This window comes from Bubalus kerabau, chromosome 1, assembly GCF_029407905.1.
Source record: "Bubalus kerabau isolate K-KA32 ecotype Philippines breed swamp buffalo chromosome 1, PCC_UOA_SB_1v2, whole genome shotgun sequence".
NCBI lineage: Eukaryota > Metazoa > Chordata > Mammalia > Artiodactyla > Bovidae > Bubalus > Bubalus kerabau.
In genome coordinates, this window is record NC_073624.1 from 116,410,699 (window position 1) to 116,432,381 (window position 21,683).

Consider the following 21,683-nt stretch of genomic DNA (forward strand, 5'->3'; position numbering starts at 1 on the left):
TCGTAAAAGTGAAAGTAGTTATTTCTGAGGGAAAGAAGAGTAGATAGGGTCAAGAATGGCATGGAGCGGCGTGGGGGTGGTTCTCACAGGGTGGTGGCAGTTCTGTAATTCTTGATCTGGGTGGTGGTTATGCGGATAGTTTTGTGTACATTAAATTGTTTTCATGTTTTATGTATGTTTCTGAAGTATGCGTTTTTCACATATTTTAAAAAGCCACTGCATGTAAAAGTAGAGTCCATTTTTATTCATCTTTGGATCAGTTTATCAAAATTTGAATGGGTGAATAAGAAGTGAGACCCTTCTTTTCAGGAACTCCCAGTCAAGTATGGGACGTGAACATGAGAACAGGCAATTGAAATTTTTGTGATAAATAGAGTAGTACAAGTGTACCAAGTGCTGTGTCTCAGAGGAGACAGCTAGCTGTGTTCATGCAGTCTAAACACGGCCTCCCAGAAGACGCTGGCCTTGAATCTAGAGAAGCACTCTGACATTCTAGAACACCATGAATTTTAAAGTTAGACCTGAGTTTAAATTAGCGCTGATACTGTCACCTATTGACATTTGTCACATTACTTAATTTCTGTAAGCCTCAGTTTTTTCAGTTATATAGAATATACCTGATATTTGAGGGGGGCTGGATTTTAAAGATTAGGAGTAAATTATCATAGTATCTTAAAATTGCAAGTGTTCCTACAAATGGATATTGGTTGCTTTATTGTTTTCATTAATATTATGTTAATTATCTTCTTAATTATCATGGTTGATGGATGAATCAGAATCAGCCCAGAGCAGGATGTGTTAAAGGGATATAGACTAAGAAAGGATGCCATAGCAAGAGCGGTCTAATAAATTAGAAGATTAAGGAAAGAGTGTGGTGCCAGGAGTAAAAAACTCATCTGCAGGAGACACAAGAGACACTGGTTCAATCCCTGCATCAGGAAGATCCCCTGGAGGAGGAAATGGCAACCCACTCCGGTGTTCTTTCCTGGAGAATCCCATGGACAGAGGAGCCTGGTGGGCTGGGCTACAGTTCATCGGGCTACAAAGAATCAGACATGATCAAAGCAACCTAGTACAGCACATATGAATTTTTAAAAAATTATTAAGGCATAACCTACACATAGTTCATTGCACAACTTTTTGAATTTTTAGTTATGTATCTACTCCCGTATTCTTGCCTGGAGAATCTCCAGAGGAATCTGGCGGGCTACAATTCGTGGGGTCACAAAGAGTTGGATGTGACTGAGCAACCAAGCACAGCACAGCACACAGCCACAGGTGTAACCCCCCCCAGGTCCCCAGAAAACCTTCTCAGGCCCCAGCCCCCGGTCAGTTCCCTCCTACAGCAAAAATCAACCCCTGTTCAATCTCTACCACCATAGGTTAGGTTTGCTAGTTGTTTATCCTGCTGAGGCGTGTCCGACTCCTGTGACCCCATGGACTGTACCCTGTCAGGCCCCTCTGCCCGTGGTATTTTCCAGGTAAGAGTACTGGAGTGGGTTGCCATTTCCTTCTCCTGCTAGCTCCTGACCTTTATATAAATGGAATTATATGGTATGTGCTTTTTTTTTTTGGTGGCGAGAGGTGGCTTTTTTCACTCAGTGTTCTGTTTGTTGTTTTGGGTAGTGGTGATTGGCTGTTTTTCATTGATGTTTATCTTTCCATTGTGTGACTATAGCATAAGGTATTCATTTATTCTACTATTAATAGTCGTTTGAGTTGGCTCCAGATTTTGCTATTATGAATAGAACTGTTGTGAACATTTTGTACCTGTCTTTTAATGACCGTGTAATGCACACATCTCTGTTTAGTACATCTAGGATCAGAATTGCTCTGTTTTAGAATATGAGTCGGAGAAGGCAATGGCACCCCACTCCAGTACTCTTGCCTGGAAAATCCAATGGACGGAGGAGCCTGGTGGGCTGCAGTCCATGGGGTCGATACAAGTCGGACACGACTGAGCGACTTCACTTTCACTTTTCACTTTCATGCATTGGAGGAGGAAATGGCAACCCACTCCAGAATTCTTGCCTGGAGAATCCCGGGGATGGGGGAGCCTAGTGGGCTGCCATCTATGGGGTCGCACAGAGTTGGATACGACTGAAGCAACTTAGCAGCAGCAGCAGAATATGAGTACTTTCAACTTTAGCAGATATTGTAAAATAGCTTTCCAAAGTGATTATGCCATTCCCATCAGTAGTGAATAGAGTTCCAGTTGTGCCATAGTCTTACCTGTATTTGGATGCTCCTAGTCCTTTTAATCTTAGCCATTTGGGTGGGGGTGTAGGTTTCTATCTTGCAGTAGCAGTGAGGAGGATAGTAGGAAGAGAATTTACTGCCTGATATCACTAATGAGCAAACTTGGTAAAAGTCATGAACTGAAACTGTTCTGCATTTTACTGATAATGGTCAGTAATGTATCGTGTGCTGTGTGCTATGCTCAGTCGCTTCAGTCATGTCTGACTCTTTGTGACCCTGTGGAATCTAGCCCACCAGCCCCCTCTATCCGTGGGATTCTCCAGGCAAGAATGCTGGAGTGGATTGACATGCCTTCCTCCAGGGGATCTTCCTGACCCAGGGATCGAATCTGGATCTCTTACGTCTCCTGCATTGCAGGTGGATTCTTTACTGCTGAGCCAGGGGGGAAACCCATGCATTTTATTGATAACGGTCAATAATGTATTGTAGGCTTCAGGATTTTATTTATAAATGTTACAATAAAAAAATTAAGGAGTGATTTTAAAGTAATTTTAGATCCCCACACATGGAAAATAGATAAAACTCTAAGAAATATTTTGGCTGAGCCCTTTTTGGCTTCTAATAAATACACTACTTTCATGACTGACATTTTAAGATAAAGATTATTTTGCTCATTTTTAGGGAGCTATGTTTATCCAGTCTAAAAAGTCCTTCATAGGGTACGTTTTGCTTTGCTTACCTTGGAATTATCCTTGAAAGCATAGTGTACAATATGACAGTACCTTCTTTCTTAAGGCTTTTGTACATTTTGGACTATAGTCCATAGGGTTGCAAAGAGTAGGACACAACTGAAGCGACTTAGCATATATGCACGCATATGGTCATTGCATTTTATGGTAATCATCTGCTTATTTGCACTTAGCTGAAACTCAGAGTATTTGATCAGACTTAGCCTTTTTTCTTTTATCTGCTATAATTTTAAATAATATGGAAGTCATCAGGGCCACCTTTTAAAATAATGATTTGCAAGTTTGAGGTATAGAAAATCTTTTAAAATGGTATTCATTTATTGGTCTGACATAACCTAGATTTATGAGTGACCTATTCTTTTTGTATTTTGGGGGATTTTTATTTAGTCTTGTTTTTGTGTGTCCTTTTCCAATATTTGAAACTTTCTGCAAGACATATTTGCATGTTCAAAAAAAAGTCTATTCAGATTTATAACTTTGTTTTGATTTCCTGTTCTGTTGTTAAAATAATATGTGAATATAGATACAGTGAAGTAGCCATTTTATTAGTCTAATAAATGCATTGATATACATTTATCTGAAGCCAAAACCACACTGGAGAAATTGAATAGTCTTGTTCTTATGAAAATAAAGGAAGACATCAGCTTTTGTCCATTCATAATTATATTTTTAGAAAATCTTTGTTCTTTTATATATATATTTAGATCTGAAATAATTAATATTAATTCATTAATATTAAGAATTGCCTATGTTTATTACTCTGAATAAATATTTTTAGAATTTTTAAGCTGAATTATGTAACTTTGATTTGCTTTACACTAAAGTTTCAAATTCTTGTAAGTTTCATTTAAAATTCCATGTTAGATTTAATAAGATTTTTTTTCCCTTCCTCAATTTTAAAATTGCCTGATCTTGCTCCATACCAAAGATGGAAAAGGAAACAAAAAGATTTCTTTTTCATATTATCAAAAAAAAAATTTGGCAAAATCATTGAATTAAGAAAATAGAATGGATTTGTTTTAGCTAATATAAATCAAATAAATGGTCTCACTGATATGTTAGAAGTGATTTTTAAATGCTTCAGGCACTGATACTGCTGGTAACTTTTTAAGCACTGCTCTATGAATGATTATTTGTACATTTTTATATAGGCTTTATTGGACTCAGGACAAATGGTTGTAGAGAACGGTTAACGCTACTTGTCCACAAAAGTAGAAAGAGCTTCATTAGAATGGGCACGCTCCACTTAGGGCGGCCACACGAGTCTCAGCATCAGCGTTTCTCTCATTATACCCGTACAACACTAACTCGCTAACTGCTTTTGGCATAGTGCTATATTGGCTTCCCTAGTGGCTAGGATGGTAAGGAATCTGCCTGCGATGCAAGAGATCTGGGTTCGATACCTGGGTCCGGAAGGTCCCCTGGAGAAGGGAATGGCAGCCCACTCCAGTATTCTTGCCTGGAGAATTCCATGAGGAGCCTGGCAGGCTATAGTCCATGGGCTCTCAACGAGCTGGACACCACTGAGTGACTAACACGTATACATAGTGCTGCATTAATGTTACATGATTGGGAAGATGTGTGCATATATCCCAATGCACTCATATTTTATATTTATCCTTTTAGAATTTATATAACAGCAGTCAGTGCCAATAATAATATTAAAGATCAATGTTAATTGAATATATACTGTGTGCAAATGCTATGCTAATTGCTTTCTAGGCATCCTCATTTAATTCTCACAGTAAGCACATTATTAGATTTTTTTTTAAAGTCTGTCCTTCAATTCAGATTCATTTCCCTAGTCTTCTTTTATCACCAGTTCTGGAGTTGTTTTCCAGTTTGACAAGGGGCATGAAAAGTATGTTGGGTTGGTTCTTTGTTAGAAAACAACTAACTGAAATAAACATTCTGTCAGCACTGAATTCATTCCAAGTGAATAAGCAGAGAAAAGAGGTATTTATCTTAAGTTGATGGGTTCAGGGAAAGACACCAGTGCCTCTGTAAGCCTTGATTTATTCTAAAGAATTACTACAGATGACCCCTTAGTAGTCTTTAAACTATAATAGTTTAAAACTGTATGTTGAATCTAGGTTTCTTGCACTGATATACATCAAATATTGTATAATGTATATTTGAAACTGAATAACTTATGTGTATTTGCTTTTTATTGCCTGTATATGTTCAAATGTGGTAATACTGAAATAATGACTATATTTTTAAAGGTTTTGAAAGAGGAAAGGAAGACATTTCTCAAAATAAGGATGAATCTTCACTTTCTATGTCAAAGAGCAAGGTAAGCATATTGTCCTCAAGTATTTGATCATAATATTTTTCTAATATTAAAGATGAGTGAACTAACACCAAAATCTTATCAGATTTTTATGGGATGTGTTTATGTTGGTATATCTAAACTAGGTAGTATTTATGAGAAAAGGAACATTCCCATGGGGCTGGTTTAGGCGCGTTGGTTATTCGGAAATATAGCTGATTGGTAACCAGGCTTCTCTCCTGAGTGATACTGTTCTGGTATGTCTGCCGCAGCACACATCTCAGACTTAAGTCTGAGGCTTCCGTCTGGAGAAACAGTCAGGGTTCTTTTTTTTTTTTTTTAAAAGTTTTAAGTGTTTTGGGTTCATTCAAATGACTATCAACAACATGTACATTTTAACAGTTAAAGACCAAATATCTTTTACAATAGCAGCATGCAGCTGAAAGACAGTTTCTTAGAATAAGACAGAGTTCCCTAAATTAGTAGTTTTCAAATTGGGTACTTGTATATATTCTTGAGCTTCCCTAGTAGCTCAAATGGTAAAGCATCTGACTGCAATGCAGGAGACCCAGGTTCGATCCCTGGGTTGGGAAGATCCCCTGGAGAAGGAAATGGCAATTCACTCCAGTATCCTTGCCTGGAAAATCCCATGGACAGAAGAGCCTGGCAGGCTGTACAGTCCATGGGGTCACAAAGAGTCGGACATGACTGAGTGACTAACACATATATACTTAGGTCTGTTGAGATTTTTTTTTCTCTAAGAGTACTATTCAAATTTGAGAAGTACTGGATGATGCATAGGCTTTCCTCTGGGTTTGTAATTCACTAGATTTTCTATAATTTGTCAATGGATTTGACTTTTGATTTATTTCTGGTCAGGTTTAATAGCAGAAGAAGCTTTTTTGTTTATGGAATCAAACTTCAATGACTGTAAGAAAATCTGTTTCTTAAGCTAGTGAATTCTCTGCTGTTCTTAGAATAGGCTTTGCTTGTAAAACTGGACATTTTTTGTTCTATTCTTGAGAGTGGTTGAGTCAGAGGATTCCATGATGTTTTATACAAATTTTATTCGCACTTAACTTTTCATTACATAAAAGTCCATCCTCTATTTAATATGGGTAAAAGTATATAAGGTGAGAGTTTAGTGTCATACTTTGATGTATAAAATACAAAGAGAAACACATGAGAAATGCCTTAATCATTTTATATAAAATGCATAATTAACAAGGCTTCCCTGGTGGCTCAGAGGTTAAAGCGTCTGCCTGCAATGCGGGAGACCTGGGTTCGATCCCTGGGTCGGGAAGATTCCCCTGGAGAAGGAAGTGGCAACCCACTCCAGTATTCTTGCCTGGAGACTCCCATGGACGGAGGAGCCTGGTGGGCTGCACAGTCCACAGGGTGGCAAAGAGTCGGACACGACTGAGTGACTTCACTTTCACTTTGACCTAACAAGGAGGTAGCTTGTCTTGGTTCTGCCATGGTTCAAACGCAGTGAGATTTATGGAATTTTAAAAACCTATTTTCAAGCAGTTAATACGAGCATTGGTGAATGTACGTTTAATTGGTATTCCTACTCAGAAGCCGAAACTCCAGCCCTGCCTGCCACAGCCTCCTAGTCGCTAAACAGGAGAGTGGGGGAGGGCAGGAGGGGGCGGGAGGAGAGGGAGCCTGGAAAGGGAAGCAGTGCGGATTAATGAAAAGCAAGGAAACTAGACTGCACCTCGAGTGTGATAGCACCGAATTGTATATGAACTTTAAGTAAAATTAGAAATTTGGTTCCTCAGTTGCACAAGCCACATCTCAATAACTCACTAGCCATATGTGGCTAGTGGCTACCATATTTAACCACTCAGATATAGAATATTGCTGTTATTCAGAAAGTTCTACTGGACATCAAGCACTCGCTACTTTAAAAAAGTGAGTTTGAATCTTGATTCTCATACATTGCCTATGACTTCTTAGATGTTAATTACAATGATGTTAATAGCTAGTTTGTATTAAGAGCTTGCTAAGTGTCATTTTAACTCTCTTAACAATACTAGAAGACAGGTATTACTGGCCCCATTTTATAAATGAAGCTCAGAGAAGTTAGATAGCTCTCCAAGGGTCAAAGTGTTAGAGCTAGAATTCACAGTGACTTCAGTTTTCTTCTCTGTACAAAGGAGATAAAATCTAACTCACAGATTGTGATACTGTAAGTGCCTGACAGAGTACCTGGTTAATAATAGGTGTTTGAGAACTCATTTTTCTTCCTTTGAATAAAGAACTACAGTGAATGAATGGGCTTCTTGGTGTGGTAACTATTTAGTGTAAGTAAAATTGTACTCGTTCTGTTTTCCAAGAGCTGAATCTTATTGACTCTTAATCTCAGTTTATTCTGTTAGCTTAAGAGATACAGTCGCTAGCTTGTCCTTGAATAGTTTAACATATAATTCTACTGTATTACTTTTCGGAAGAATCCTAAAATGTATGCATTTATATCAAGCCTTATTCTCATGGAATTATGAAGATTTTGTTCTTACCTAAGTAACTTTGGAAAACAAAATCTTGTTATTCCTTCTGTGATTGATCTGTATAACTGAAGCCATTAAATAATTTTAACCTTATACTTTTATGAATTTGATGCAAAAACCGTCAACACTGTCATTTAGGTCATTGATTTTGCACTTAAGTGTTATTTCTTAAAAATAATTGAGACCAATAGGCACAACCCTTCTTTAACTCAGCCCCCACCATTTTAGAAATAAAAGCAGTTCCTGTTTCTTATGCATCCTGTAAATGAAGGAATTAAAGAAGGCAGTTAATCAGATCATCTCTTCTTCCTTTTAGCATTTTTAAATAAAATTTTAATTGTCTATCTCAATGAAAGGAATTGCCAGCATGAATAATATTTCTAGTGGGATAAAAGGAATCCTGTTACAAGGATAAGGAGTTTCTGAGCTGAGATCTCTTGACTTGATTCTCCAGTCATCAGTCTCCTTGCCTGTAGGTTTGCTAAGTCATCTATCACTTGCTGTAAAAAATATGTTTACTTGGACATTTAAAAAAAAAAACCTTTCCAAATCAAAATATCTGATAGAATCATAGTAACATCATTATTGCTGTTATTCTTATGTCTACAGTATTTTAGTTTTCAAAGCAAGTCGAAAGTATTCTAGTTCTGTTAATGTTCCATTTATCTGAAGATTATATTTTTGTCAACACTTGCAGTCTAGGAGATAGTCACAAATCTGAAACACAATACATATCAAGTACTGTGTTAAACACGTGCACACTGCCTCATTACCCAAAGCAACGCTATGAGTTAGTAGGAATATCCTTATTTTATAAATAAGGCAATTAAGACTGGAAGAGAATATCTTCCCATAGTGACACAGCCCATAAGGTGTCATCATTAAGACAGTGGTCAGTAAGGTTATCAAAGAAGGAAACTTAGTTTAATAAAATATTTCCAATAAAAACAGTTTATGATTCTTGATATTTAAAAGGTAACTTGTTGATTCATGAGACTTAGTATTACGTTGAAAAGAATATAGAACTTGGTCACTGGATTTCTTTTCTTTCCCCCAAACTAGCTACACTGTACGGCAGGATTTTTTGAAGTATGTGTGCTGTAATTTAGCAAGCTCTTGGTATAGCCATTTGGCCTACTGGTCCCTTAGATGCCAGAATCATTTAGGAACCTCCAAGCCAGTCTTGTCATGTCTAGGGAAATAGATTTCCTGTTATTCATAAAGACAAGTCTTAAATTTGAGTCTGAGATTCTATATGAATAGTTGTAAAAAGATGAGCAATAAATGTGAGAGGGCTAAGAGCATGAGACTGAGAATTAGGCACACCAGAGTCCAAATCCCAGATCATCTATTTATGGCTCTGTGACTTTGGAAAGTTATTTAATCTGTTAGTCTTAGTTTCCTGATCAGCAGAAGAAGAAACAACTACTGTCTCATACTTACTGCTAAGTCGCTTCAGTCGTGTCCGACTCTGTGCGACCCCATAGATGGCAGCCCACCAGGCTCCCCTGTCCCTGGGATTCTCCAGGCAAGAACACTGGAGTGGGTTGCCATTTCCTTCTCCAGTGCAGGAAAGGGAAAAGTGAAAGTGAAGTCGCTCAGTCGTGCCGGACTCTTAGCGACCCCATGGACTGCAGCCCACCAGGCTCCTCCGTCCATGGGATTTTCCAGGCAAGAGTACTGGAGTCTCGTAAGGTGGCTTTGAGGATTAAAAGAGGCAGAACACATAAAGTATTTATTACAGTACTTGGTAAAGAGTCAAACTGTTCATTTTCACTAACTTTTAAGTTAACACTATGGAAATTCTTTACTTAATAATATCTAAAAAGTACATTATAATATACATTTTCCTATTAAGCTGTGGGAAATAGAAACCATTATATTCCTCTGACAGTAGCTGTGTCATCTTTGAGTTTCCAGCAGCAAGGAGAGGACAGAGACCTATTTGGCTTGATGACTTTTGTGAAATGGTTTTGATACCACAGTATATCTTGTCATCATGAAAGTAAGCCGTGTGATGTTTCAAGTGCAGTTCTCAAAAGAGTAACTTTAACAAAAATTTAATTAGGTTAATCCGCACCTTCTACATTGAGTGTAGTTTGCAGTTCCCTTCCAGTTCAGCCACTTATTTTACCATCAGCGTAATAGTTAGTATTTTGTACTAAATAGCAGAGGCATTTTTAAGAGAGATGAACTGCAAGTGCTAGTTTCATTTTGATAATTCCCAAGGTATTCATTGAGCCCTTGCTTTACTAAGTTACTTCCAGGCAAGAGTACTGGAGTGGGGTGCCATTGCCTTCTCCCCTAAGTTACTTCAGTTATGTCCAACTCGTCACGACCTTATGGCCCATAGCCTGCCAGGCTCCTCTGTCCATAGGATTCTCCAGACAAGAATACTGGAGTGGGTTGCCATGCCCTTCTCCAGGGGTTCTTCCTGACCCAGGGATCAAACCCAGGTCTCTTAAGTCTCCTGCATTAGCAAGTGGGTTCTTACCACTCATGCCACCTGCAAAGCCCAAATTACCCCAGGTGCTTTCTGGCTGCAGTTGTTGAATAAGCGTGGTGCCTGTGTTCATGGATCTTAAAATTGAGTGAGGGAGTTTATTTCCCAGTGTTCTTCCTCCTTGATCACATCTAGTGGTATTATACAGATCTGGCCATTTCAACACTTGAAAGCTGCCATTTAAATCAAGTCCCATATACTTTCTTGGCCCTAGGAGTAATGCTGTGAACTTGAAGCACCTTCTGCCTTGTCTAACAATAGATAAAAATGAAATTCATACGACAGTGAAGGATTATGTTCAATTTTATTGTTCCAGTATTTATAGAAGCAGCTTTTAGTTTTATATTCTTCTACTCTGGTGGAAGAAAGTAGTCTCCTTGAAAGAGGACTGGATTAACAGCACTAGGTTCTGATCCCTGCTATTGATTGATTATATAGAAAATCAATGTCCATGAGCCTCCCTTTCATGATTTGTAAAATGGAGATAAAACCACTTGTTATGCCTGTTTTTCAAGATTCTTACAAGGATCAAACTGAAATATCAAGTATAAGCAAAATCAGAAAACAAGTTTGAGGCGTTAATATTTATTTTTCGAGGCACTGGATAGTTAGAAAGAAGTGCTGGGAATATTGCTTTTTAAACACTATACAAATGAGGGTATTTCAGTTCTAGTTCCTGAAGATGTTTGTATCTACTCCCTTTGGAGAAGGAGTAGTAACAGGGCAGTGTTTGCAGCAATTTGCTAGTTTTTTGGTTTTTAGAATATTTCAGTCTAAAAAATTACACTGCTTTGGATATGCTTGTCCTGAGAATTATTTTGTATAAAATAACTATATTCTTTAGAAGTATTCTGAAAAACAGAATGCTGCTGCTGCTGCTAAGTCACATCAGTCGTGTCCGACTCTGTGCAACTCCATAGACAGCAGCCCACCAGGCTCCCCCGTCCCTGGGATTCTCCAGGCAAGAACACTGGAGTGGGTTGCCATTTCCTTCTCCAATGCATGAAAGTGAAAAGTGAAAGTGAAATCGCTCAGTTGTGTCGGACTCTTAGCGACCCCATGGACCACAGCCCACCAGGCTCCTCCATCCATGGGATTTTCCAGGCAAGAGTACTGGAGTGGGGTGCCATTGCCTTCTCCGAAAACAGAATGCAGAGCATTTCAAATGATCTTGTTTAACCTTACGTTGTATGCTGATTTATTGACAAGTTTTTATTTTTGTGTTTCTGTGGCTTTAATGTGGATTAGTTTTCAAACCCAAATACTGTATAAGAAAAATCAGTATTTGAAAATTGATATTTGCCTAAAATCACGGTAATGAATGGGAAGAAGGTCACAAACATAATTTGAATATCAGTTTTATGTGCCATGTGTATGTGGAGAATAAGTGACAGTTTTAATTATTATTTCTCTTTTCTTCCTGTCTGTATGGTTTCAGTCTGAATCTAAACTTTATAATGGCTCAGAGAAAGACAGTTCAGCTTCAAGCAAGCTTACAAAAAAGGAATCTCTCAAGGTTAGTTTCCACAGTTATTTTATAACTAATGTTACGCTTTACCTGTGCTTTTGAAAGTAGGCTAATAAAGAAAGAAGTATTTGTATTCCTAAAGGAAAAAAAAAAAACTGTTACTGTTTGTGTTTGCGTGGCACGCTGGAGTCAGCTGAAAGGGCTTTCTGATGCGTCCCAGCGCTGCTCTGCCCTCCGTGGGTGGGGCTGAGGACTGGATGTCTGCACAGTTGTGCCTGAGTCCAGCACATTGCTGTGCGATGGAACTCCTGATGGGAAGCTCTCTGCCCTTTGATCTTAGAGTTTCCTGGCTGCTAGGTCATGGGCTGAATTTGGTCCACAGGTAGATACATTTTGTTTGACCTACACAATGTTTTAAAAATTTGAGCCAGCAATTACAGGTCCAGGCTTCTAGCTTCCCTTAAGAAATAGGTAATACTGGACTTGCCTTCCAGAATGGCCACAGACCCTGGAGCTTAAGGAGCACATGCTTTCTGATTGATTCTTGATTCCCATACAGTCTGTTTTGCCACCCCCCCCTCTTTTCCATATCTGATCCCATATGTATTTACATTTATAATCATATATTAAACCTGTTAATTCACTTATGCACATTAATAAAGACCAAAGTCTAAATTTTTTTGACTGTATAATTATTAAAATTTTGTTGTGTGTATGTAGTCTCTTTACCATTAAGTGCAACTAGGAAAATTTTGTGTTTTACTTTAAGAAAAATCACTGATAGGTTATCTTCTATTCATAAGCAACACAAAGTAATAAATAATAAGACTGCTCCACTGCTGCTTTCCCAGATTATCTCAGAAGTGACTTAGGAAGGGTAAAACTTTGATAATTTGAATGTATTAATTTCACTGTTGTGGTTTCTTAATTATTTGTATCTTATGTATTAGTGTCAGGAAAGAGAGCAAGATTGTCAATCCTAAGTAGTTATAGCATTGTTTGTGGTATGAAAAACTGACAACAGAGTAGATTACCAAGAGAGTATATTAAGAAAAATTACAGAGGCAGTATAGCATGGTGGTTCAGACGTGTCTTTTAGAGCCAGTCTGCTTCTGTTTGCATTCTGCTTCCACTACTTACTTAGCGATGTGACACTGAGCAGTTTACTCTCTGGGTATCAAGTTTTCTCATCTAGGGAATAAGGATAATTATAGTCTTACTCCCCAAGGTTATTGTAAGTATTAAATGTGGTAATACATGTAAAGTGCTAACAGTAGGGACAGGTACACAGAAGGTGTCCAGTAAATGTTACCTCTTATTGTTTTATTCATAGGAAGAATCTTTGTAGCAGTTAAAAGAATGAGGTAGGCAAGGAATGGAAATAGAGTTGAAATACTCCAAGAAATATTGGAGAACCTTTTTTTATGTGTTAGAAAAAGCAAAAGCAAACACAAAAGCTATGTATTTGAAAAGACCTGAGTGTATAGTGTTTCCTGAACATTATAGTATTTTCCTGAAGGTTAACAGTGATCAATTCTGGGGATCAGAATAGGAGAGGGTATATTAAAAATGGTTTTTAGCTTTTGTTGTTTGAAATTTTTACCATGAGTTCATATTCATGTATTGTGTAACTTTAAAAGGGTTAAAATTCTTTAAAAAAAAAAAAAGCTCTTCTGTCCTAAGATGCTAGAATTCTAAAAGAGGTTTAAAATTTTATTTTACAGTGTAAAATTTTTACATTCCATAAAGTTAAAAAATTGAAAAGAAATTGCCTGTTTCTAATGAAGTTTTTTATTTTTCTCTTATTTCTATAAAATAGGTACAAAAGAAAAATTACCGAGAAGAAAAGAAAAGAGCCACAAAGGAGTTACTCAGTACAATCACAGATCCTTCTGTTATTGTTATGGCTGATTGGTTGAAGGTCAGTTTGTATTGTTTTGAATTCAAATTGCTGGATATTTACCAACTGGCATAGGAAAGCCCAGACTGCACCTGCCTAAAAGCTTGCGAGACAAAAACAACTCTAGGATGATTTTTTTCACTGACGAAGAAGCCATTAATTGTATCCCAGGAGGTCTGTGTTCCAATCTTAATGGAGAGCAGGAACCTTAATGTTGGCTCTCTTGACAGCAACATCAAATATGGATAGCAGTGCTTTTAAAAAGCTTTGTGAAAAAAAAAAAAGCTTTGTGATATATATGACAGGACATAGTCCAATCAATGTGAAGTGAAGAAATGTTCTGTTTGCTGTTCAAATTCTCATTTAGTATAGTTGTAGATTTGGTGTATATGCATTTTGGTGAAGATATGAGACAAAGTTAGTGTAAAAGTTGTCATTTGAAAAGCTTTAATTTTCTGAAAAACATACATATTGCTATTTCCATATCTTATTTTTTTCCATATCTTATTCTTTTAGCCTCTGGGTATTCCTACTTATTTTTTTTTTCCATTTCTATCATCCTAATCACTCTATTCTCTGTATCACTGTTATTTGTAGGATATTTGGTAGGAATTTTTTAGACTAATGCTAACTTTGAGAATGATTTTGTAAGACCCTGACTCCCAGAAAGTTTCAGTACCCGGCTTTCACCTAAAAATCACCCCACCCCTGAAAAGCTTTTCTCTTTCCCCAAGGGTAGGTACAGCCTTCAAACTAAAATCTTTGTGAGATCTGTCAGGGAAGTTCTCTTACTAAAATGGGAGTCTAGTGATAATTTCCTTGATAGTTGAAGTAATACTGAGGTCTTCTTGCATGTTATTCTGAAAACACCTTTGGACTTATATTGGCTCTACTTACTAAGTGTTTAAGCTCCAGATCTTGGTACTAAGAAATTATATTTTAATGGCCCCTGACCTGGCCAGGAAGATTAGGATTATTTTGAAACTGTTGATGTGATGCAGTCTCCCACTAGAATTTAAGTTCCTTAGAAGTAGTAGCCGGACAAGTACTCCACTCCAGTACTCTTGCCTGGCAAATCCCATGGATGGAGGAGCCTCATAGGCTGCAGTCCATGGGGTCGCAAAGAGTCAGACACGACTGAGCAACTTCACTTTCACTTTTTACTTTCACGCATTGGAGAAGTAAATGGCAGCCCACTCCAGTGTTCTTGCCTGGAGAATCCCAGGGACGGGGGAGCCTGGTGGGCTGCCGTCTCTGGGGTCGCACAGAGTCGGACACGACTGAAGTGACTTAGCAGCAGCAGCAGCAGAAGTAGCAGCCATGCTGTTTTCACATTTATTTGTAGTGCTGGCTAATTAGTAGCTTAACAAATATACATCTAGTGAATTTAAAATGTACATTTTTTGAAAATTTTAGATTAAAACACCCTATTTGCCTCTATTCATTTAGTATCTTGTGAAGCAGAAAAACAGACCTTTATTTCTTAAACTAAACTTATCTTTTTGTAGATTCGTGGCACCCTAAAGAGCTGGACCAAATTGTGGTGTGTGTTGAAACCTGGTGTGCTACTGATCTATAAAACCCAGAAAAATGGTCAATGGGTAGGAACAGTCCTTCTGAATGCCTGTGAGATCATTGAACGTCCATCAAAAAAGGATGGCTTTTGTTTTAAACTTTTCCATCCTTTGGAACAGTCTATTTGGGCGGTGAAGGTAAGTAAGCACTTGTTACCCAGGCAAAAAGTAAGGATGACAATCTGTAAGTAGAACTGAGCTAAATCAGTGAGTGACCGCCTAGCGGTTGCTGTCCTCTGCTAGGGCTTAAATGTTTCTGTCTGCAGTCACATTGTTCCTCCTTCCGTCTCTGCCCACAATGAAATGTGCACCAAAGTGCTTAGTTTATTTTACCTTTAAGATCAGACTTAAAAATTTCTCCGGAAAATGTTTCCCAAATTTATGTTGTTCCCTTTTCTCTCTTGTCTGTGTGGATTGTTTGTACTATTTTTTTAGTTTGCAGTTACTAGCTTTGCTTTGTAATATTGTATCTGGTTTACTGTGACTGTTTTTCTCTTGATCAATTTGTCAGACTCCCTAGGACAGAAGCTGCCTTTTCTTTTGGTGGTCTTTCCTGCAGGGATGTAAACTTGGGACTGGAAGCCTGTAAACAGGAGTGGTCTTATTTACTCTTGAGAGGCAGCTTTCTTGGAAGATGGAGCTCTAACGCTTTTATAACTGAAAAGCATGACTGTGGTCACTCCTATGAATAGGAACAGAATAATGTTTGTAAATTTCTACTTTGTGTCAGGGACTCTTCAGCATACTATATGGAATCTTTTTTTTTAATTCTTCGACCTGTAAGGAGGATACAAATTTCTCTTATTACCCAGATAAAGAGATTGAGGCCTAAAGAAGTTACTTAGGTAATTTTTCTTGGAGTCATACTAGATTGAAACCAGGCAATTTGACTCATGGCCCTACTCTATAGTGGTTCTAGGAACTGGACCATAAATTATAAAGCCATTTGAAAACATCCAGGGGATACTGTAGGATTTGTTGAAATCATATTGATTTGTTTCTGCTTTTTTCATTTTGAATGCTCCACCTTACTTCCTGATGTATATGCTTCTTAAAATCCGTTTATTCTTTGATCTGACAACTTAAAAAATTATTTTTCCCCAGACCTAGTAAAAGTTCATTTCTCTCTTATATTTCCAGCTGTTTCTTTAGGCTTCCAGAAATTTAGTAGTTCTTAGCTAGTAGTTTTTGTAGTGTGGAAATTCTCCATTAAATTAAAATTTGGTCTAGTATATTAAAGTGTAGGCTTTTTTAAAATATGCAAACCATCTGCAGAGATAATATTAAGTGTTAACTATAAATTCAGTTTTCTGGTAAGGAAGTTAAGTTTGATGGAAGAGGAAAGCTTTCCTGACTACTTGACATTTGCTCTCAAGAAGCATGAAATTAATGCCTGCTTGCTTTTAAAAATTATAATCCGTGCCTTACTTAGTTTATTACAGGTAATAATGAATAATATAAAGTTGAGATCTCATAATACTATACACCATTTATTTTGTTATTTTGCTTTTTAAGGGTCCAAAAGGTGAAGCAGTTGGATCCATAACTCAGCCCTTACCTAGCAGTTATTTGATCATCCGAGCCACTTCAGAGTCAGACGGTAAATAGAAATAAAGGGCTGGATTTCAATCCTCATTTTTAAGGGTTTATTTCATATATGACTGTGTTTTCCTTTTGGAAATTTGTCTTTGGTATGGAATTTCAATAAAGGTATTATAATCATAAATTGTTTAGAACATTAAATATTTATATCATCAACTTGGTTGACAAACGGAAATCTGATAGAAAGGAAGCATTGTATAATTGAGTGATATATTAGCAGCCTGGACTTTCCGCCTCATCTTTCATGACATATCAACACTCTCTTGGCTTGGTTAGTGTTCTCTGTGGTAATTCATTGTTTTGTCATTTTAGAAGTACATTTAATCATATTTATATTTTATCATTAAATATTAACATGAGACACCACGTGCATTATTTTTCTTTACGTAAGACATTCAAATGCGAGCTCCTCTTATGTACTTTATTACTTAATATTTACTTCCTGAGACAAACATAGGGAGGGTTTAACTTATATGAGAGCAAGGTATCTTTAAAACCTTAATAACTGGTAATGGATTTTTTTCCCCCAACTTTTATGTTTTATAGTTTAGACCATCTTAGCTTAGGGAGTCATGTAACCTTCTAAAGTTTCCTTTCACTAGATGATTATTTTTTAAATTAAAATATCATATGCATGCCTTTTCATTATGAAAATGATTTATTTGGCTGATTTTTTAGTATATCTTGAAACAAATATATATGACTTCTTAGAGCAATTAGCATTTTTTTTCTGCTAATACTGTTCTGAATTTTAATTTCAAAAATAGTAGGAGGACTAAATTGGGAGTTTGGGATCGACATGTACACACTCCTATATTTAAAAAGGATAACAAACAAGGACCTACTGAATAGCACAGGGAACTCTGCTCAACAATCTATAACAACCTAAATGGGAAAAGGTTTTGAAAAAGAAGAGATATTTGTATATGTCTAACTGAATCACTTTGTTGTACACTGGAAACACAACACTGTAAACCAACTATATAGTCCAATATAAAATAAAATTTAAAAAAATATAGTCAACCACACATTAAAAAATTAAGTTGTTAATGTTTCTCCTGACTAATATGACAATAACATTATTTGTACAGGCATTTTTCTGACTTAAAATTGAGGTGCTAAACCTGGGATAGATGTCTTATCAACAACAAAATATTATTTTAGTTTGTTTCCTAGTAGAAACTTAATTCTTAGGTATATTTTATGTACCTTTTTGGTACCCTCAAATTATACTATGTGTTAACATTAGAAACTTTTAAAAATTAAGTACACTTATTTTAGATTAAGTGTATTTCTTAATGTGCATTAATGCTATTTATTTACCAGTGGTTTCTAGATATTTAGAATGCAAAAAGCATTTATTATGCTGAAGAATTGCATTAAGAAATCCTGGAAGGATTTTATATTCTAATTAGCTTTTACAGTGCATGTTTCTGAGAGAAATAATATGTTCAGAAGTTAACTGTGATAAATTATGTTGGGTGCTAGTTTTTCTAGTTCCTTGAGTTACACTGCTTTTGAATCTGCATTCTTCTAGGAAGGTGCTGGATGGATGCTTTGGAGTTGGCTTTGAAATGTTCTAGTCTTCTTAAACGTACAATGATCAGGGAAGGAAAAGAACATGACCTGAGCATCTCATCAGAGAGCACGCATGTGACTTTGTATGGCTTATTACGTGCTAACAATCTCCACAGTGGTGACAATTTCCAGTAAGTAGATATTGCCACTAATATGGTGGTTATTTTCAAGACTGTGTTACTCACTAGGTCAGTCGGCAGGCCGAGAATTTTTGTATTGTATTTAGGACTGAAACTCATCTGCTTTAGACCCCTTTGTGTGCTTGCTCAGTCACTCAGTTGTGTCTGACCCTTTGCAACCCCGTGGACCGCAACCCACCAGGCTCCTCTGCCATGGGCTTTTTCAGGCAAGAATACTGGAGTGGGTTACCATTTCCTACTCCATTAAACCCCTATGGCCTGGTTTAAAATTTGTTCAGTTGCTATGATGAAGTGTAGAAAGTTCTTTGATCCCAGCTAATGTGACTTACTTGTTCTTTCCTAAATACAACCATACTAACAATCTTGTCTTTGTGTACAGTGTTCCCTCCATTAAGAACGATTTCTAGTCCTCCTTGCTTTTTTTCTATCATACTCCTGTGTTTTCTTCAAGGCCAATCTCAATTTCAAATATTATATGTGAAGCCTTTCTTGCCTCATAAAAATGAGATGTAATTCATCCTTCTATTGCTGTTCTATAACAGTATTTGTTTTGTTTTGTTTTAAATGGGACTTGGCTTATTGTACCTGGTGTTTGTGGAATTCTTCTGTTATATGGTATTTCAAGTTTGAACTGTATATTTTTGTTTTTTTTTTTCTCCCCCTGAAGCATTTGTTGTAGTTAATAGTAAAAAAAATTTTCTCCAAGGAAAGAAGAGGTTCAGAGGTTTGTTGTGGTTCAGATCTCTTCTGTTGCTTTGCAAGAGAAATAGACCTCCCTGTTTCCTCCCTGGCCCCAACCCTCGGCTTCTCTGTAGTCACTTACTGATACCGGCTTTGAGGTTATTCTCAAAGTGAAGCTGCTTCTCTCCTCTCCTCCCTGTAACTGGAACTGAACTTTTTTCTTCATTTTCTTTTAACTATTTTTCTTTACTCTCTTTTAAAACTACCATTACCTGATCTTTTACATGCTTTCTTTGTAGATCTATTAATGTAACCTATAGCTTTATTTTTGGAAAAGGAAATGGTAACCCACTCCAGTGTTCTTGCCTGTAAAATCCCATGGATAGATGAGCCTGGCGGGCTACAGTCCCTAGGGTCACAAAGAGTCAGACACACCTGAAGTGACTGAGCAGTGTAGCTTTATTTTATCCTCGTATAGGAGCCTGAATGAGATAGGATGTCGGGGAGGGAGGTGCAACTTATACAGGAATGGATTTTTGAGGGGGCCTCTTCCCCTGGTGTTATTGAATACCAGGTAATCCTTAAATATTCTTATGTGGGGATCTTAAAAATTCATCTGCTCCACATATATATTCATTAAAAAAATTTGAGTCTCTTTTCTTTGTTTGTAATTGGATAATATAAATATTGGACATGTTGAAGAAGCAATGGTTTCTGGACATATAGATGGTCAGCCGAGCATTTAAAAGCAAGCACGGGAAATCATCAAATAGAAGTGATAAAGTCTTGAAACTGGATAGCTTGCCAAAGGGGAAGAGAGGATAAAACAAAAAAGAAAATAAAAACCACACTATGAGGGGTAAAGGAGAGACTAAATGGTAAGAAAGCAAAGACAGAAATTTTAGACTTAATGTTTTTTAAAAATATGTGATTGTAAAGGATAAGAAAGGAAATAGCAAGTATTCTTAAAAAGTGAATTTGTATTAGGAGTTCTCTGATTAAAATCTAAACATAGGAAGATTTTTAAAAATAGACGCAAAAGTAAGAATCAAATGGCACTTCTAGGGCCTGTTATTTACCTCAGCATTATTAAAGTATCAGTCATATGTAATGGCACCGTGTAGTCATTTGTAAAGAGCTTTATAAAATTTTTATACCAAATGAAACACATGAGTACTTTCTCAAATAAGAAATTTCTGAAAAAATTTTGATTCTGGAAATGATTTATTTCATTTTTACGCAGATTAGCAACCCTAATCATATAAGTAAGAATAAGGTTGGGTATAGCAGCTTAACAATTTTAGGCTGAAAGTTCATTTCCTTAAGCTGAAATTTCCATTTCTAATTCTTCCTGGATTTTTTTCCAGGGTTAAACTTATCAATCAAGTATTAAATCAACATAATTGCCTCACACATTTTCTCCTTTATTTTTGGAATTATTATGAGTGAATTTGGAGACCTTTACAGGTAGCAAATCATAATTCATTTGTGTTCACTTGAGAATCTGGTGGTTTTGACCTAAAGTTTTTCTCTAGACCAGAAGTGATAGGTTGATTCAAACATTCAAGTGATGTTTATAAAACTAAGAAAAAAGTCTAGCAAGAAATAGTCTAAAATTTTTGTTTAGAAAAATTTAGACCTAAAGGATAGAGAAGCAAAGAGCTCAGAGTGTCATCTTTTAATATTTTCCAAGTTTTAGTTTCTCTACGCCCCCAATGATCTGTGAAGTGAGAATAATCATTTTACTTATCTCATAGGGCATTTTTACAATTAAGTAAGTTAAACTATATATATAAAACACTTAGAATGGTGTCCAGCACATAGTAAATTCTCAGTAAGTGTTACATATCATTCTTACTTAAAAATTAAATATTCTTAACCTTCTTTATCCTTCCTGCTAATAATTCTTTCCCTTAAGGTTAAATGATAGTGAAATTGAACGACAGCATTTTAAGGACCAAGATATGTATTCTGATAAATCTGATAAAGAAAATGATCAAGAGCATGATGAGTCTGACAATGAGGTGTTGGGGAAAAGTGAAGAAAGTGACACAGACACATCAGAAAGGCAAGATGACTCATACATTGAGCCTGAGCCTGTTGAGCCTTTAAAGGAGACCACCTACACTGAACAGAGCCATGAAGAACTCGGAGAGGTAACAGTTTGTGATTTTCAAAGATTTTTATTTTCTATGAATTTATAGATGTAATTGAAGATATTTGTATGACCTATTGCTTATTTTCCTAAAAGAGAACACTATTCATATAATACTTATTTTAAACAGCTAAATATATATACTCATACAAATGCCAATGTAGTATATTGAATTTAAAGTTTATATTTTCTTCAGGTTTTCTTTTGAAATAAGATACTCCTTGATATTATTGCCAGATACAAAGTAAACTGCAGGGAAGTGTGAATTTATAACTTTCTTGTTGCTAATGCATAGAAGTAAACATAGTCTAAATAGAGTATGATATTTTTTGTAATGGATTCTTTGAAA

The 21,683-nt window shown here is 36.5% G+C and overlaps 1 protein-coding gene across 10 annotated transcripts in view; it reads left to right on the top strand.

The window, feature by feature from the left end:
- The window catches only part of OSBPL8 (oxysterol binding protein like 8), a 170,163-nt gene that overhangs the window by 118,122 nt on the left and 30,358 nt on the right, over positions 1-21,683 (top strand). For all 10 annotated transcript variants that reach the window (XM_055587237.1, XM_055587258.1, XM_055587286.1 and 7 more), the window contains 7 exons: positions 5,174-5,244; positions 11,675-11,752; positions 13,524-13,625; positions 15,113-15,316; positions 16,694-16,778; positions 18,318-18,489; positions 21,098-21,335. In XM_055587237.1, coding sequence (XP_055443212.1) covers positions 5,174-5,244; positions 11,675-11,752; positions 13,524-13,625; positions 15,113-15,316; positions 16,694-16,778; positions 18,318-18,489; positions 21,098-21,335 — 950 coding nt within the window. The remainder of the gene's footprint in view (positions 1-5,173; positions 5,245-11,674; positions 11,753-13,523; positions 13,626-15,112; positions 15,317-16,693; positions 16,779-18,317; positions 18,490-21,097; positions 21,336-21,683) is intronic.